We start from the raw sequence: 18,724 nt of genomic DNA, 5'->3' as shown, positions 1-18,724 counted from the left end.
TTCATCGCTGCTAGCAGTTTCAGTTAATATTATATTATTTCCTCTGGGCACCAACCTTAGAGAATACAAAATGAGTCTCATAAAATACACTAAACTATTAATTTGGGATCCTGATTATTAATTGAATCAATAACTAGAAGCAATAGCAGGAACATGTTTGTTGCGGGCAAAGAAAAACCTCACATGGGGCACCGTTTATATTAAATATAAAATGGCTCGAACAGGAAGCAAATTGGGAAGAGAAGACAATAAATAATAACTTTAATTCATATCAAAGCTCCTCGGGGCACCACCCTTAAAGAAGTCAATTAATTGATTCAGAATGATAAAATAAACTAAACTATGAATTTGGAATTCTGATATTAAATTAATATCTACAACCAAAAGGTGGGTAAGTGGGCCTGTGTCGAGCCGACTATGTAGAGGTTCAGAAAGCCATGAACTAAATACATGTCCTATACCTAAACCTACTTGAATATTGTTGTTGTAAAATAAATGATTTATAATGATTTTAATTGTGGACAAACCTCCTGCCTTGACTGATATGCACGCACATTAGAAGGCTTCCCTTCACCACCATGAATCCAATGCCAATATAGTATGTACGTGTATTTAATCATGAAGTTAACCACTGTGTAGGGTTATTAAAACATGAATATTAGGTAGGTATAACCAGAGATTGTTAACCCTAACCCTCTCTACATGGCTCTGGGTATTACATGTCATATTGTTCATGAAAACTGCAGGGCTTTGGTTTTGTCTTAACTTTCTCCAGAACTGCTCATCCAAACTACTTTATACTGGATAATGCTCTCCCTTTGGTCCTCAGCAGTACACCCACCAAGATAAAATAAATAAAGTAAAATTAAATGAATGGTGGAGATTAGAGCGCCGTTTATAAATAATAATACTTCAAATGTCGTGGAAACTGAGACCAATTGTGACGCTTTTGGCATTCCATACAGGCAGCTTGCTTCTAGAGAGAAAAACATGGTGAAGTTCAATGACCTGAACTTTTCCAGTAGCTGTGTCCACCCACATGTGTGATTAATACGGCTGTGCCAGCAGTAAAATGCCTGGACCTTGTCCTCCTCCTCCCCCAGGAGGAGTCCTGCACTGTGTTCAGCTCCCTATTCTTTGTCTGGCAGGAGCAGGAAGGGAAAGGGTTATTATTCAGAACATTTACTGTAAAAGTAATAAATGCATTTCATCCCCTTCCTGTCCAGTGAAATCCACATATCAACAGATGTGTTGATGTTTGTGATAAACTGAAGGATGGAGTCTTCTTTTACAGGTGGAGTAAATTCTCCTGCTTATTAAACTAAATTAACTATTTAAAAACCCTCCTGGATCAGCTGGAAAATACATCGTCACAAAGCTAAAAACAGTCTGTTTTTCTGACTATTTAGAGTTATGTGTTTCTCACAGGACAAAAATATATATTGATCTTATAGAATATGATGCATTGCTGTAAGTTAAACGATCATACCACAGAATATAAGATAACATAGTATGAGTATAATAAATAAACAAATATAGTGTACTGTAGTATGAAACAAAACAAACACAAAGTTTTAAGAAAAAACATTTATTAGACAGCAGAACAGACGGTTCAGGTTTAGCACCTCGGTGGTTCACACCAGTTTACAACATAAACACACACACACACACATTACCCAGCATTCAGCAGGATGTGACATTTTCCTGTTCGCAAACCAAATAACATGATCAACATGAAGCCCTCTCTCACACACACTTTAAGTTGTAGTTTTACAGGTTTCTGTAGATATAAATGTGCACAATGTGTTGGTACGTTCTTGTATGAGGCATTTTTTACTTTTAATATTTACAAATAAGAAACGAACAAGCAGGACAAACATCAGCGAGCACCTGTCAGAGGTCACATGATGGAGTTTTATTCAAATTCCACAAAGACGGAATATGTATTTGACACAACCTTAAAAACAGCTCAGAAGAGTTTTGAAGCTTTATGAATATCGTAAACTTTTACAATCAATCTAAAACTACATTCAAACGCCCGTCGCTAACTTCCTGATAAACCTACAAACGTCGTTTCTGTGAGAAGACGCGTCACAAAGCGGTTCAGTACAGGTCCACACTCGTTTGGTTCAGAGCAAAAGACAATGTTTGGCATTCATCGGTCATCAATACTGAATACTGGTGACAAATGTGTGTTTTATGATCCTGTGATGACCCCTGTGAGCAGGCCCCTCCCTCCAGGAGCCTGGGGGGGGCGGAGTCAGTTTATCAGTGAGATTCAGCGCACCTGGAGGCAGGTCTATATATACATATATATATATAAATATATATTATGTTTGTTTTTGTTGTATTTAGCTTATTTTTAGTTATAACGGATGTGTGTTCTCCCTTTTTCGTCCAACCTGAGGTGGGGGCGTGGCGAATTGGGGGCTCGTCCGGGATCAAATGAACTATTTTGGGCCGATTTAATTTTTGGTAATTAAGGTAATTTAAGATGTACAAATATGTGTGTGACGATTTTTTGGTAAATTACGATGTTCACGAATGCATCATGTCATCCACAAACCAACACCAGCAGAAAGCGATCGTTAACTGTGATCATGAAACACCAATGTGTCACCAATCGTGTCCACTGTGAGCGTTCAGTGTGCTTTAAAGCCCTCTGTGGAGGACGGAGGCGTTTTACCGCACACTCTGAGACATGTGCAGAGGAGTCAGCATCTCCTCAAAGATGGCCCCCTTCACATTGGAGCCCCTCAGGTTCGCCTCCTGGAGGTCACATCCTGACAGGTCACAGTTCTGGGAAAAACATACGACACGCGAATGTATCATGGATGCAGCATTTGCAGGTTTCGGTGAATTATGGATGTAGAGATGTGTGTGTGTGTGTGTGTGTGTGTGTGTGTGTGTGTGTGTGTGTGTGTGTGTTCTCACCTCCAGGTCCGTCCCGGCCAGCGTTGCTCCTCTCAGATTGCAGTTCTTCAGTTTGGCGTTCTTCAGCGTGGCGACCCTCAGGTTGATGCCCGTCATCTGACTTCCCTCCATGTCCACGCCCTTCAGGTTGGCTCCTGCCACACACACACACACACACACACACACACACACACATTCACATGAGTTCAACACCAACTCCAGCTTCAGATCTGTCTGAAGAACACGTGCGATTGGCTGCCCCACCTTCCAGATTGGCTTTGATTCCTGCAGGATCTTCAAAGTTACAGCCTCTCAGTGAAGCTCCTTCAGCGTTGGTGCACAGCATCTTCACACCCTGCAGGTTGGCCGCCTGACACACACACACACACACACACACACACACACACACACACACACACACACACACACACACACAGAGCGTGAACATGTGACTCATTTAGAGATTCAAGTGTAATGTTTTTTGGGAAACATGTGGCACTCACATCCAGAGAGGCCATGGACAGGTCGGCTCTCTCCAGGTTAGCCCCGCTCAGGTTGGCGTGGGTCAGGTTGGCTCCTCGCAGGTTGGCCATCTTGAAGTTGATGTAGCGCAGATCCAGACGAGATAGATCGGCACCATTAAAGTTCAGACCCTGAGAGACCACGAACACACACAGAGCGTTTTATAGTGGAGAGAATCTGTATCACATCAACAACAGCAGTTTAAAAGGTTTTGTTTGTAACTTTCAGCATCATCCTGGGCGTCGAAAGACTGAACGCTGTAAAATAACTGACAATCATATTTAGAATGACGTTACTACGGAGAGAGAAGGCACTCAGGAGCATAAAGGTCACATCCTTTGACCCTCCTCCCTACATAGAAACACATAGAAATCAGTCCACAGGCAGCAGAGGAACAAAGCTACACTACAACCCCATAAAAAGTGATTCTATCGCTCTTCGTCTTCTTTAAATATCTTTAAGGATGTTTGTGACTGGATGTGTGTTGGTTGTCTACCTGACACCGCAGCTCTGACTTGGTCGTGGTGGCCAGCAGGAATCTGATGAACTCTTTGCGGGTCAGAGGGGAGTGGTCATCAGGGGGCTGAGAGGACTGAAGAAGACAAACACAAGTCAAACCTCTGGCCCTGGAACTATACCGCAGTCTACAGGATGTGTGCTCTACAAACACGCACTCACCTTTATGAGGGTCTCCAGCTGTTCGGCGAGCTGTTCGATGCCGAAGAAGCGAGCCTCTTCCAGCACTCCTGCAGAGGGAAGACTGCAGGTCAGAAAACGCTGCGATGTGGGACTGGTTTTATGTTTAAAATGGCGTCTGTTATACCCAGAGGGTTGATGCCTTCATTGATGATGAGCTGTCCGTGTCTCAGATAGTTCAGAATGGGTTCAAAGTAGTCCGGACTGCGATCTATCAGGTACGCCCCCTGAGAGTCCTGCTTATTCCCCCAGACATCTGAGTGAAGCAGACAAACAATACATGTGACACCACAAAGTCAAATAAAGACATTCATCATTTCTATTTAAAGATTATTAATGTGTTTATTGAGTGACTTCACCTTTCTCTCTGAACATGTGAGCCAGCATACTCTCAGGCTCTTTACTGACCAGTGTGCTCCTGAGGAGAAACACAACCAGTTAACAATGCGGAGAACAGCAAACTCAACAACAGCTTAAAATGAACAACAACTAACTTTTAAATTAAATTAAAGACCTACTTATGTCCATACTGGCAAAACAAGTACGAAGGAAAATCAGTATTGCTTCAATGTCAATACAGAGTGTTCCCAAAAACTACAATATAAAACATTAAAATGTCTATTGTTGAGTTTTTACATTATCCCAAATCTTTCCAACAATGTTCAACCTCAGAGAAATCTGTCATTTTATTCAGGTAACGCTGCGTTTCACCGGTCGCCTGTCGATGGCGTCATATCCCCTTTGTGCCTGCGTCAGCGTTGTGGTTGTCTGCCAGAAGCTGTCATACATTGACTGTTGATCCAGTCTGAAGCCACATTGTTACCATCCACTGTTTAGATCTTGGTGCTTTTTAACTCTAGATTTGAACCGGATGAAGGATTTTAGTCATCGGACGTCTGGATCTTAAGTTATCAGAGAAACAAGCTGAGCTAACGTTAGCAGCAGCTCGGCTCGCAGCCCCTCCGGGACGTCCTTTGTCTGTCCAACAGCGTGGGAGAAGCAGTGATTGTTAAGGTGGAACTGCTTTATTCAGTGTGTTTAGTGGTTTTAATCAGCGGGTCTGTTTGTGTTGGAGAGGAGGAGACCTCTGTGGATCATTGGGCTCCCGGTAGAAACCTCCTGAACCATGAACACTGAAGGAATCCTAACCGGGAGAAGCTGACTGCAATGACACCAATGGTGGTGAAGACAACAACTCCCATGATCCCACACTGCTTCACCATCTCATTAAAATGTCTCTTTTGCCCTAGTGGCAAATTATATGTTGTACATTTAAAGAAGAGACTGAAAAACTTTATTCATCAATCAATTTTTAAGAACGGCCAAAATCTTCTTTAAGATTTCTCGAGACCCAACCACAATGAGACGAGTCACTTTTACCTCGTGGTGGTGAAACAGCGTCCACCGACGTTGAGCGTCAGCCAGTCGGTGTGAGTCTGACCCCTCTCGGCCCCGATGAGGTCTTCCTGTGGATCTACACACGGGTAAAGTTAACGACCACGAGGATCTTTAAATAAAGGATCTGAGTTCTTCTTCTTCCACGCTGCCGCACACTTACCTTCAAATGAATCTCCCTCTGACACGTACAGCACGTCATCGTCTCTGCAGACACACACAGGCTTCACCATTACATCAAGACTAACTATACACAGTATATTATAGATTATAGATTATAGATTATATATATAACAGCAGCACAGTGCAGTGATTCTGTTTACAGCTCAAACTACACATTTTAGGATGGAGTAACTCTTTAATGCACCAGTTATAATCATCTAATGATATCATATATAAAAGTTCAGTCAGTTTAATCCTTTAACATTTTACAGATTATATTACATAATTTACTTTACATGTGTAAATATGGAAGCTCATTTCTACGACGGAGTATTAGGGCCAGACTAAGAGGAAAAATAAATCAATAAAATATTGGAAATTACCAGAATAAAATCACAATAATACCAGAATAAAGTCGTAATACTACCAGAATAAAGTCGTAATATTACCAGAATAAAGTCGTAATATTACCAGAATAAAGTCGTAATAATACCAGAATAAAGTCGTAATATTACCAGAATAAAGTCGTAATAATACCAGAATAAAGTCGTAATATTACCAGAATAAAGTCGTAATATCACCAGAATAAAGTCGTAATATCACCAGAATAAAGTCGTAATATCACCAGAATAAAGTCGAATATTACCAGAATAAAGTCATAATATTACCGACTAAAATCACAATAATACCAGAATAAAGTCGTAATACTACCAGAATAAAGTCGTAATATTACCAGAATAAAGTACAAAAGAAGCTATTTCTTCCGAGTGATTTTTTCTTCGAAATAGAAACAGTCGTTTGTACAATCGTTTTAAAGTCCTGATACTGATAATAATTTGATGCTGCTGAGTAAAACATTTATTATTTCCTTATTTGTGAAACCGATATCAAAGTTTAACTTCACAAGATTCTCAACATTCCTCATTTTAACGCAGCGCGAAGAGTTCTCGTAATATTACGACTTTATTCTCGTATGTTTTTCTCTGAGTGTGGCCCTAACACTCGTATATTGCTGCCTAGTGACAAAAAAAAAGTATTTATGAGAATCCGTCTCAATATTTTAACTCTTTTTTGATTAGAATCATTTTTTTCTCGTCACATTTGCAGAAATTGGTTTTCATTATTTTGAGATACTACGTCATTAGTTTTACCCTGTAACATTGCACATGTACAGTTACATTACAGTCATATTCTACTTTATTGTCTATACTCTAGATTTCTGTTATATATACATTATATTAAATTATATATATTCTATTAAATTATATACATTCTATTAAATTATATATATTCTATTAAATTATATACATTCTATTAAATTATATACATTCTATTAAATTATATATATTCTATTAAATTATATATATTCTATTATACTTTAATATGTTATATTTTATTAAATTATATATATTCTATTATATTTTAATATGTTATATTTTATTAAATTATATATATTCTATTATACTTTAATATGTTATATTTTATTAAATTATATATATTCTATTATACTTTAAGATATTATCTTTTATTAAATTATATATATTCTATTAAATTATATATATTCTATTAAATTATATATATTATATTAAATTATATATATTCTATTATACTTTAATATGTTATATTTTATTAAATTATATATATTCTATTATACTTTAATATGTTATCTTTTATTAAATTATATATATTCTATTATACTTTAATATGTTATATTTTATTAAATTATATATATTCTATTATACTTTAAGATATTATCTTTTATTAAATTATATATATTCTATTAAATTATATATATTCTATTAAATTATATATATTATATTAAATTATATATATTGTATTATACTTTAATATGTTATATTTTATTAAATTATATATATTCTATTATACTTTAATATATTATATTTTATTAAATTATATACATTCTATTAAATTATATATATTCTATTATACTTTAATATGTTATCTTTTATTAAATTATATATATTCTATTATACTTTAATATGTTATCTTTTATTGAATGTGCTGTGTGCTGCTGTGTTGATCAATGAAGGTCTGCTCTCTTTATACCGACAGAGCTGTAGTCTCTGCCCGCAGCAGTAATGGGATTACTTTGCGTTACTGCAGCGGGACCTACCGGATCAGAGTGACGTCGTCGATGAGGCCGCCGTTCCCGTTATAAACACTAGAGGCTCTTATTCCCAGTTTGGAAGCGGCCACCGACAGTAAATCCTCCAGAGAGCCGTACACAGCCACCACCTGAGGGAGGACACCGACGACCAACAGCAGATCGATGGAACTGATCAGATACTTTATTCTTTATTCAACAACATGTAACCCTAACCCACATTCCCGGGTTTATCTTCCTCAGCTCACCTTCCCGTTGGTGGAGGACCCGTTGACAAACAGTGTGACTCTCCTCATGGTGAAGTACGATCAGTTAAACTCGTCTTCTGCTCCGAGTTTTATCCATTAAAACAAATTCTCAACAACAACAACAACAATCTCTTTCCTTCTCTGCCTCGCTCAAACGCAACCCGGAAGCGGAATCAGCCAATCAGCGAGTCAGAGAGAACCGCAACAGCCAATCAGGAAACAGAGGAGGCGGGACCAACACCGCAACACAAAACAGCTCAATATTTTATTTTATTTTATCTTATTTAATTTAATTTTATTATATTTAATTTAATTTAATTTAATTATATTTTATCTTATTTGTTTTATCTTATTTTATTTAATTTAATTTAATGTAATTTTATTATATTTTATCTTATTTAATTTTATTATATTTTATTTTGTTTTATCTTATTTTAATTTTATTATATTTATTTATTTTATTTTATTTTATATTATATTTTATCTTATTTAATTTTATTATATTTTATTTTGTTTTATCTTATTTTATTTTATTTTAATTTAATTTATTTTAATATCGCTTCAGTTCACACCCACTAACTCAGTCAGTTTCTGCTACTTTATACTATTTTATAACTTTAATTATACGACATATAATTAACAAACATTTCTTTGTACAGGATAAATGACATATATATTATTATATGCTATATATTATATACATTATGAAATAAAACTTCATCATTCATTCTCACACTATCCAGCTATATAATCAGTAATTGTAACCCAATAATAAACAGTATATTATACTGAATGTGTCATTCTGAGTGAGTAATCATTATTATTATTATTATTTATAATAAATATTCTTAATTGAGCCTAAATAAGGACATTAAAAGTCCAATTAACTGCAGGGAAGTTGATTAGTTTACAAAATATGAACTGAATAGCAGCACTTCATTATTTTAAACAGGTATAAAATCTTTCTGGCCTTCGGACCAAACACTTTGTAACTTTTAAGTATTTTTAACTTTGTCTGAGCATTGTTTTTAAATATGTAGTAAAATAATGTAAAAAAAATAACATGTGTTTTACAAAGAGCTTTATTAAACAAACAATTCACCGAGACATAAAATAAGAGCTCCTATTAAACAAACACATAACAACTGCAAAGAAATTGTGCAATTTAAGTCCCAGAGTTTGTTCATTTGGCAAAGAAAACTAATTACTAAGCCCCAAAATCAAACTTATATTTTTATTCTTTACTGTGACGGAGGCCGACTCATCCTGTACAACTCTGAAGTGCTCCGACTGGTTTGAGTCTCCTGTACTGGGAGCTGTGGGAACATTTCACATCCCCAAAACTCCATAAGTCCCGCCCCCTTTTTGCTCTGTGCTCCAATCACAGTGGAGCAAGCCTCAGTCAACTTCCTGCTTTCCTCGTACTTAGATATGCTAAGCTAGGCTAATAGACATTTAAATAGTCACATCTTAATCGGATTAATTGATTGGACCACAGAGCACAAAAGGGGCGGGGCTTCAATAGTGATTCAGCAGGTCAAAATATTAAAACAAGATATCAGGTAACATCAGCAAGAAACCGGAGACCAACTGATGTGTGAGCATTAAAAGTTACTTAATAACGCGGGGGTCAAAGTTCAGAGTACAGTAGGTCTGATAGTGTTCGCAGCAGCAGCAACACACTTTAAATCAAACAGAGAGAAACCAAGAATTTAAACACCTTCAATAAACAGTTAGCAGGTTTTCTGTCCATCAGATGAAGTAAAGTGGCTCTACGTGTGTCGAGGACCGCGGTCGGTCGGTAGGTCGGAGGTCAGCCCTCGTGTTGTAGTCGCTATGGAAAAGTGCTTCAAATAAGGCACATAAAGGGAAGACATTGATATCCAGTAAGGCTCAATGAGTGACAGATGTGGAATAACATCAGTCTGTGTTTGTGTCAGACTCACACAACCTACATGTGCACACCAGTAATCATCCTCTACTCAACCGTATCGAGGTTCTGTGTGTCCGAGGAGGTCAGAGTTCATCTGAAGACTGAATGTGTCTGAAATTGTGTGAATCTACTTTAAAAGATCAAACGTTCATCGTAAACTGACTTCTAGAGGAAACTTTCAATATGGTCACAAATGATTCTTTAATTTCATTCAGTCTTTGTCCTCGACACAATCACTCTAACTGACCGTGTCCTAAGTCCCGCCCCCTTTTCGCTCTGTGCTCCAATCACAGCTGAGCTAATCTATACTGAAAACACAACCACAGTTAGAAGATGGTCGTAAGATAAAAGAGACGTATATACAGTCACGTCCTCGGTTAGCTAATGTTAAGCCAGCGAGCTCTTTCTAGCTAATTGACAGCAATCGTTAGTTAGTTAGCGTTTAGCGAATATTAGCCAGATATATTAAGATTTATTTTTTTAGCTAGATATATTAAGAAGGGGCTTTATATGTTGCAAAAAGCTGAATAACTAGTTAACGATTGATGTAAATTAAGTAGCTGGTTAACTAGTGTTTTGCTAACATTAGCTAACAGAAGATGTGACTGTATTTATATGTATTTATATATTTATTTATATATATATTTATATATTTATTTATGTCTTTCTTTTATCTTTCAACCATCTTAACAATCAGGTTCTATTGGAGCAGAGAGCAGAAGGGGCGGGGCTTAGGAAGTCTACCCAAACATACGCACCAGTTTAAGATATCAACCTTCCTCATTGTGTTTTATGGGAAAATACATTTTGTACCATCATCATTCTCACAACGCAGTTCTTTCCCCCTCAATCCGAGCTGATAAACTATTCATTGCCGCTGTCCTCTGTGTCGTCGTCTCCACCCTCAGCCGGTCCGTCTCGCTCTCTTTCGGGGTAGTTGAGGATGTGCCGGTTGGCCTGAATGATGTACTGCTGCTGCTTGAAATACACCTTCAGCACTCCCTTGATCAACACAAAGGCGATGCCACCCTGAGGGGGAAGAGGACAGGGTTGAAGTCACAAATCCATCCATCGATTCATCTACCTGCCTATTTAACACCTTGATTCCACCGGGCTCGGCTCGATGACGTCATGTCCGTGGGTTGGTTTGGTCCGTCCTCGGGGAGCTTTCATTCCCCAACAGGAGGGTTTCAGAGGCAGAAACAGCGGTAATGAGTCTGAATGTGTCAGAACAAGCAGCAAGTAGACTGGACCTTTATTTATTCCAACACAGAGTAACATCACACAGTCCGCTTGTTCAATAACTTCCAACCTCACTGAAACTGATCGATACGATGGATGACTGATAACATTAACAGTTACTGACTGATTAACTGGTTTCCTCTCCTGTCGCTGCCTGAACCCGCCGGGTTTTCATCCCCAGAGTTAGAGTCCTGGTCGGAGCCGCTGGGGTACAGTGCGGGTACAGACAGCTACTGAGACCACTAACTAGCTAACAGCAGCTAGTAGAGAGAAAAGGTCTGTGTTGTAACAATCTGATACTGTCACTCAGGACAATGAACAGCGTCTAACAGAGTTAGATGTTCTTATTTTTCTGCGACTATCAGACTAACGAAACTACGTCCACTAAGACTCTTAGTGTTACTACTGACTTATATAATCTCTCCAGCAGGTTCTGGTTCTACCTCTGGGTCTCCTATAAAACCACCAAAGGAAGCTGCCTCGGAGGATCCTGATCTGATGTTAAACTCCTGTGGCCGGCTCAGTTGTGAGTGGGATCCGTCTGGTAAATTAAAAGCTTTGCGGCTGCCTCACATTTCCCACTGTAATGAAAGTATTCCTGTCTGAAACGAAAGGAAGAGGACGAGAGATATTCACCAGTACGGTGCGCTGAAGGTTCGAGGGCGTCCGTCTGAACAGCAGCCGTCCCACCAGACTGGCGATGGAGGGAAAGATGAGAGCGCCGCACAGAGTCCTGGACACAGAGAGGTGATCTCCTGCACCGGGTCCGTCGGCGGGGACACGGGGCAGATAATGACCTGTGCCTGGGGTAAAAACAGGTTCCACATATTTAAATTTAGATTAATATTAAGAGTAAAGTTCAGTACAGATTCTCATGCAGCTCCTTAAAGCACCTGGATGCAGTTTATCATCATGTTTCATTACAGGAGATAAATCTGCTCCTCACGAGATCTCACTCACATTCGTTTGTAATTTTTGCCTCGTTCATTTACTGAATCAAGTTTGAGTGAAACTTTTATTAAACACTGTTGTTGTTGTTGTCGTTGTTGTTATACCTGTAAATAAATGTTAATACCTGGCGGGAGCTTCCGTTTGAAGGAGTATCTCTGCCACAGCCTCACTATATAATCCTCCCAGCGGATCATCTTTCCCAGGACCAACGCCACGGGGATGGTGGGCAGACCCATCAACAGGAACAGCGGGTCGGCTCGCTGCATCACATCCAGCCCCTTCTTATGTCCGACGACCTGCGGGCGAGACACAAAGAGCCGACGGTCTCACAGGCTGTTACACTCTCTGCCCTCTCACCTCCTGTGTGACCGCCGCGTACCTGCATGACGGTCACCGCTCCGTATGTGACGGCCGACCAGTACACGGTCCCGACCACCACCCCGACGGCGGCGAAGGGACTGGCTCGGGACAGGGCTCGGTCTATCTGCTGGAGGAAATACACCAACGGGCCTGAGGAGAGGCAAGAACACATTTATCTTCAACAAACATTTACTGTTTTGTTCCCGTTTATTTTACAGATTCTTCTGTATTTTTTTAAAATACATTGGGATATTAATATCCTGTGAATTTACACGTCTAATGTGACATTAAGAATCTGTAACTAAATAATAATAAAATTACTGCTTATTTAAAGAAAATGTCCTTTTTTCCCACATAAAAACTTTTTTTTATTTTTTGTAAATATACTGTTTATATAATACATTAAACTGTTAATATTGTTTATACATTTCTAAAATGATGTTAAGTTATTGACTATTAATAGTAAAACTGTATTTGTTGTGTAATTTTACATGGATTTGTTAGTTAATTAACAGATATCTTGTATAACTATGAACGTTTTCACTACAAAAATATTGAATAAATGTTGTTTATCAGTGTATAAACATTGGTAAACTGTCCAAATACAGTTTTTATCAGTGTAAACAGCAATAATTACTGTAATTAACACAAATTATCACTTTTATTACAATTCTATAACTTTTAAAAGTCCGAAAAATAAATTAATAACGTCACTGTGTAAATATCTTTAATTAAACATTAAAAAGCCAAAAGATTACAAAAGATTTTATGTCAAATTAAAGCTAAAAACTGTATTTTAATTATAGAAAGTGAGTGTTTTTATGAGTCAGTTATTTTACTGTACAGCACCAAACGTGGATTCATCCCCAACAAAAGCCCCATTTACTCCTAGAAAGAGTTCTCAGCCGTTAACACAGAATAAACCCGTCGGTCTGTTGGAGAGAGAGAATAGTTACATTAAAGGTTTTTATCTAGTTGGGAATATTTATGCCAACCACAGTTATTTCCTACTGTTTCCATCCTGAGGTAGGAGCTGTGAGGTAGCTTTCACTCAGTCGGAACAACGCTCACGTACCCGTCTTGGGGAAGGTGATGGTGTACTCGGTGCCACATTGTGGACAGCTGACGGCTCCTCCGCTGTTTCCTTTCTGCTTCTCGTCCAGCCAGCGCTGCAGACACGACTGGTGGATCCACTTGGTACAGCCTTTACACCTGCAGGGGCTCACCCACTCCGCACTGTGGTCGTCTCTCTCGGTGGCAAAACACACCCAGCAGTGTCTGCGGAGAGCACACAGACACAGTTTGTAACCTGGTATATAGTTTAAACACTCTTAAATCCTAAAGAGATAAAGTGATGATTTAATATTCAGCTCTGACTCTTCAAATGTATTTTTTCTAGAGATAAACATTATGTTGTTTTTAGCTGATACAGATAAAATAACTGATCATTTTAAGTTCATCACCTGTAGTTTTTACCACAGCTGAGGGTACGACAGTCTCTAGATAGATGGTTTAATAATAATCTGCCTCCTTTCATCCTTTCATCGTAATAAAATCGAGGCAGAATGAAACGGTGGTTGTTTCTTACTTCTCAGGCTGCTCCTCAGCGAGGGCCATGGTAGTGAACGGGCTCTGCTCTCTGGGAGGTTATCATGAAGCCATCAGACTGCGGTTCACACACACACACACACACACACACACACACACACACACACACACACACACACACAGTTACATTAACTGATGCACAGTTAACGGCTGATAACACTGAAAATGTTCAAACACTAACATAATCCAATCCAATCCAACTTTATTTGTTAAGCACTTTAAAAACAACCAAAGTTGACCAAAGTGCTGTACAGGAGAATAAATAAGACATCATAAATGTAAACAGTGATGATGATGATGAAGACCACTGTGAGGAACATAGACAGTGATGATGATAACACTGGAAAGTTCCCGTGGCAGACCACAGGGACGAGGTCCCACGGTATATTGATTATAAAAGCTTCAGATAGACTACACTTGAATATTTGTATTTTATTTGACTTTCTACTCCACTATATATTTCTGAGAGCTGTAGTTAACAGTTGATAAACAGATTCAATCCAACCGGATTTAAAGTTATTGAAATGTAGTTTACTCACGTAAAACCTAGTAAATAATAATAATAATAATAATAATAATAATAATAATAATAATAATAATAATAATAGGAACAACAACCACTGTGGTCATCCTGAAACCAAACTAACTCAGTCTCATTATAAAGTGAAACCAAAAGTAAAAACATTATTTCCACCTTAAATAGAAGAAACAAGACAAATCCCCTCTGCCCTGAAGCCCCTGTCTCTTACATTAACTGCCCCTGTCTCTTACATTAACTGCCCTAAAGCCCCTGTCTCTTACATTAACTGCCCCTGAAGCCCCTGTCTCTTACATTAACTGCCCTAAAGCCCCTGTCTCTTACATTAACTGCCCTGAAGCCCCTGTCTCTTACATTAACTGCCCTGAAGCCCCTGTCTCTTACATTAACTGCCCTGAAGCCCCTGTCTCTTACATTAACTGCCCTGAAGCCCCTGTCTCTTACATTAACTGCCCTGAAGCCCCTGTCTCTTACATTAACTGCCCTGAAGCCCCTGTCTCTTACATTAACTGCCCCTGTCTCTTACATTAACTGCCCTGAAGCCCCTGTCTCTTACATTAACTGCCCCTAAAGCCCCTGTCTCTTACATTAACTGCCCTAAAGCCCCTGTCTCTTACATTAACTGCCCTGAAGCCCCTGTCTCTTACATTAACTGCCCCTGAAGCCCCTGTCTCTTACATTAACTGCCCCTGTCTCTTACATTAACTGCCCCTAAAGCCCCTGTCTCTTACATTAACTGCCCTAAAGCCCCTGTCTCTTACATTAACTGCCCTGAAGCCCCTGTCTCTTACATTAACTGCCCTAAAGCCCCTGTCTCTTACATTAACTGCCCTGAAGCCCCTGTCTCTTACATTAACTGCCCCTGAAGCCCCTGTCTCTTACATTAACTGCCCCTGTCTCTTACATTAACTGCCCCTGAAGCCCCTGTCTCTTACATTAACTGCCCTGAAGCCCCTGTCTCTTACATTAACTGCCCTAAAGCCCCTGTCTCTAACATTAACTGCCCCTGTCTCTTACATTAACTGCCCTAAAGCCCCTGTCTCTTACATTAACTGCCCCTGAAGCCGCTGTCTCTTACATTAACTGCCCCTGTCTCTTACATTAACTGCCCTAAAGCCCCTGTCTCTTACATTAACTGCCCTGAAGCCCCTGTCTCTTACATTAACTGCCCCTGAAGCCCCTGTCTCTTACATTAACTGCCCCTGTCTCTTACATTAACTGCCCCTGAAGCCCCTGTCTCTTACATTAACTGCCCTGAAGCCCCTGTCTCTTACATTAACTGCCCTAAAGCCCCTGTCTCTAACATTAACTGCCCCTGTCTCTTACATTAACTGCCCTAAAGCCCCTGTCTCTTACATTAACTGCCCCTGAAGCCGCTGTCTCTTACATTAACTGCCCCTGTCTCTTACATTAACTGCCCCTAAAGCCCCTGTCTCTTACATTAACTGCCCCTGTCTCTTACATTAACTGCCCCTGTCTCTTACATTAACTGCCCTAAAGCCCCTGTCTCTTACATTAACTGCCCCTGAAGCCGCTGTCTCTTACATTAACTGCCCCTGTCTCTTACATTAACTGCCCCTAAAGCCCCTGTCTCTTACATTAACTGCCCCTGTCTCTTACATTAACTGCCCCTGTCTCTTACATTAACTGCCCCTAAAGCCCCTGTCTCTTACATTAACTGCCCCTAAAGCCCCTGTCTCTTACATTAACTGCCCCTAAAGCCCCTGTCTCTTACATTAACTGCCCCTGTCTCTTACATTAACTGCCCTAAAGCCCCTGACTCTTACATTAACTGCCCCTGTATCTTACATTAACTGCCCTAAAGCCCCTGTATCTTACATTAACTGCCCCTGTCTCTTACATTAACTGCCCCTGTCTCTTACATTAACTGCCCCTAAAGCCCCTGTCTCTTACATTAACTGCCCCTAAAGCCCCTGTATCTTACATTAACTGCCCCTAAAGCCCCTGTCTCTTACATTAACTGCCCCTAAAGCCCCTGTATCTTACATTAACTGCCCCTAAAGCCCCTGTCTCTTACATTAACTGCCCTAAAGCCCCTGTCTCTTACATTAACTGCCCTAAAGCCCCTGTCTCTTACATTAACTGCCCTAAAGCCCCTGTCTCTTACATTAACTGCCCCTGTCTCTTACATTAACTGCCCCTAAAGCCCCTGTCTCTTACATTAACTGCCCTAAAGCCCCTGTCTCTTACATTAACTGCCCCTAAAGCCCCTGTCTCTTACATTAACTGCCCCTGTCTCTTACATTAACTGCCCTAAAGCCCCTGACTCTTACATTAACTGCCCCTGTATCTTACATTAACTGCCCTAAAGCCCCTGTATCTTACATTAACTGCCCCTGTCTCTTACATTAACTGCCCCTGTCTCTTACATTAACTGCCCCTAAAGCCCCTGTCTCTTACATTAACTGCCCCTAAAGCCCCTGTATCTTACATTAACTGCCCCTAAAGCCCCTGTCTCTTACATTAACTGCCCCTAAAGCCCCTGTATCTTACATTAACTGCCCCTAAAGCCCCTGTCTCTTACATTAACTGCCCTAAAGCCCCTGTCTCTTACATTAACTGCCCTAAAGCCCCTGTCTCTTACATTAACTGCCCTAAAGCCCCTGTCTCTTACATTAACTGCCCCTGTCTCTTACATTAACTGCCCCTGTCTCTTACATTAACTGCCCCTAAAGCCCCTGTCTCTTACATTAACTGCCCTAAAGCCCCTGTCTCTTACATTAACTGCCCTGAAGCCCCTGTCTCTTACATTAACTGCCCCTGTCTCTTACATTAACTGCCCCTGTCTCTTACATTAACTGCCCCTAAAGCCCCTGTATCTTACATTAACTGCCCTAAAGCCCCTGTCTCTTACATTAACTGCCCCTGTCTCTTACATTAACTGCCCCTGTCTCTTACATTAACTGCCCCTAAAGCCCCTGTATCTTACATTAACTGCCCCTGAAGCCCCTGTCTCTTACATTAACTGCCCCTGCTCTGACCTCATGCTAACGGCTAACGGCTAACGGCTAGTGAACTTTAACGTTGAGCTACAGCTAAGCTAGGCTAACCGGTAGCTGCTGCTCGCTGTCTGTCGGTTTAATATTAAAGATATAAATATATAAATATAATATAAATATATTAAAGATATAAAAACACTTCCTACCGGAAACAATGAGAATAAATCCAGATGTGAATGTTTGTAGTTTTTAGTGTTTAACCCGGTTAGCTAACCGCTCTCGGCTCAGGACAACAGCGAGTAAGCTAGCTGCTCTCTGATTGGTCGTCGTCTGTGACGTTGCTCGCTGCATTCAGGGTGTGTAGGAATTCACGAAACTTCCTCTTCGGGCGTGAAAATACAAGATAATGTAGTTTGTTTTGTTTGTTGTCTTATTTTGCAGTCTTATATTTTATATGCATCGTTTTATGTTGTATTTTTCTTATGTCTATCTGTTTATTGTTGGTTAATATTGGTGGGTTAGTCTCCACTGAAATACTTATTTGTAAATTTGATCAATAAAAGCAAAAACAATACAAACCTAGAGAAATATCACAGCCACAAAAGCAGATTAGATAACAGAGAAGCTTTATTTAAATGTTTTATTAATGAAATAAAAGAATACATACAAACTATTCAGCCCTGAACAAACCCCAAACAACTCTGAAATGTTGATCATTTCTTCTTTTTGGTGAACTTATTAACCTTTGGCCTACATGTCTAATGTTTAATGTATTATTCTGGCTCCACAGGTTGGTTAAAGTATTGAGTATTTCCTCATTATGCTGCTTTATACCTCCACAACACTTCACAGGGATAATTGTACCATTATTTTACTTTATATCAACAGTTATTTTTCACTTTAGTTCACAAAGATAATAGAATATATAATAGAATAATAGTGTTACAGATTAATATGCTCAGTATTAAAGCAGATACAGTGAGTGACTGTAACTGACACATTTAAGACTTGCTTACATTGTTATTACATCAGAATGATCCAAACAGGGTCCATTTATTAATGTGAATACTC

General features: G+C 39.3%; 2 protein-coding genes across 2 annotated transcripts; both read right to left on the bottom strand.

Moving 5' to 3' along the window:
* Positions 1 to 1,572: 1,572 nt before the first annotated feature.
* On the bottom strand, positions 1,573 to 8,234 carry kctd9b (potassium channel tetramerization domain containing 9b). The gene is made up of 12 exons (XM_051413051.1): positions 8,062 to 8,234; positions 7,823 to 7,944; positions 5,690 to 5,733; positions 5,512 to 5,605; positions 4,491 to 4,549; positions 4,259 to 4,387; positions 4,114 to 4,181; positions 3,932 to 4,027; positions 3,417 to 3,566; positions 3,178 to 3,283; positions 2,935 to 3,068; positions 1,573 to 2,799 (listed from the first exon to the last, which is right to left on the bottom strand). Exons 1-12 carry the CDS (start codon positions 8,107 to 8,109, stop codon positions 2,683 to 2,685), a joined length of 1,167 nt encoding a protein of 388 aa, XP_051269011.1. The 5' UTR covers positions 8,110 to 8,234; the 3' UTR covers positions 1,573 to 2,682.
* Positions 8,235 to 10,835: 2,601 nt separating this feature from the next.
* On the bottom strand, positions 10,836 to 17,991 carry marchf5l (membrane-associated ring finger (C3HC4) 5, like). The gene is made up of 7 exons (XM_051412829.1): positions 17,860 to 17,991; positions 14,136 to 14,215; positions 13,623 to 13,825; positions 12,567 to 12,697; positions 12,312 to 12,483; positions 11,873 to 12,039; positions 10,836 to 11,023 (listed from the first exon to the last, which is right to left on the bottom strand). Exons 2-7 carry the CDS (start codon positions 14,162 to 14,164, stop codon positions 10,859 to 10,861), a joined length of 867 nt encoding a protein of 288 aa, XP_051268789.1. The 5' UTR covers positions 14,165 to 14,215; positions 17,860 to 17,991; the 3' UTR covers positions 10,836 to 10,858.
* Between the last annotated feature and the right edge of the window lie 733 nt (positions 17,992 to 18,724).

The sequence above is a fragment of the Dicentrarchus labrax genome, unplaced genomic scaffold (assembly GCF_905237075.1).
Source record: "Dicentrarchus labrax unplaced genomic scaffold, dlabrax2021, whole genome shotgun sequence".
Classification (NCBI taxonomy): domain Eukaryota; kingdom Metazoa; phylum Chordata; class Actinopteri; family Moronidae; genus Dicentrarchus; species Dicentrarchus labrax.
Note: the sequence above shows the minus strand (reverse complement) of the source record. Positions and strands in the feature narration are given on the sequence as shown.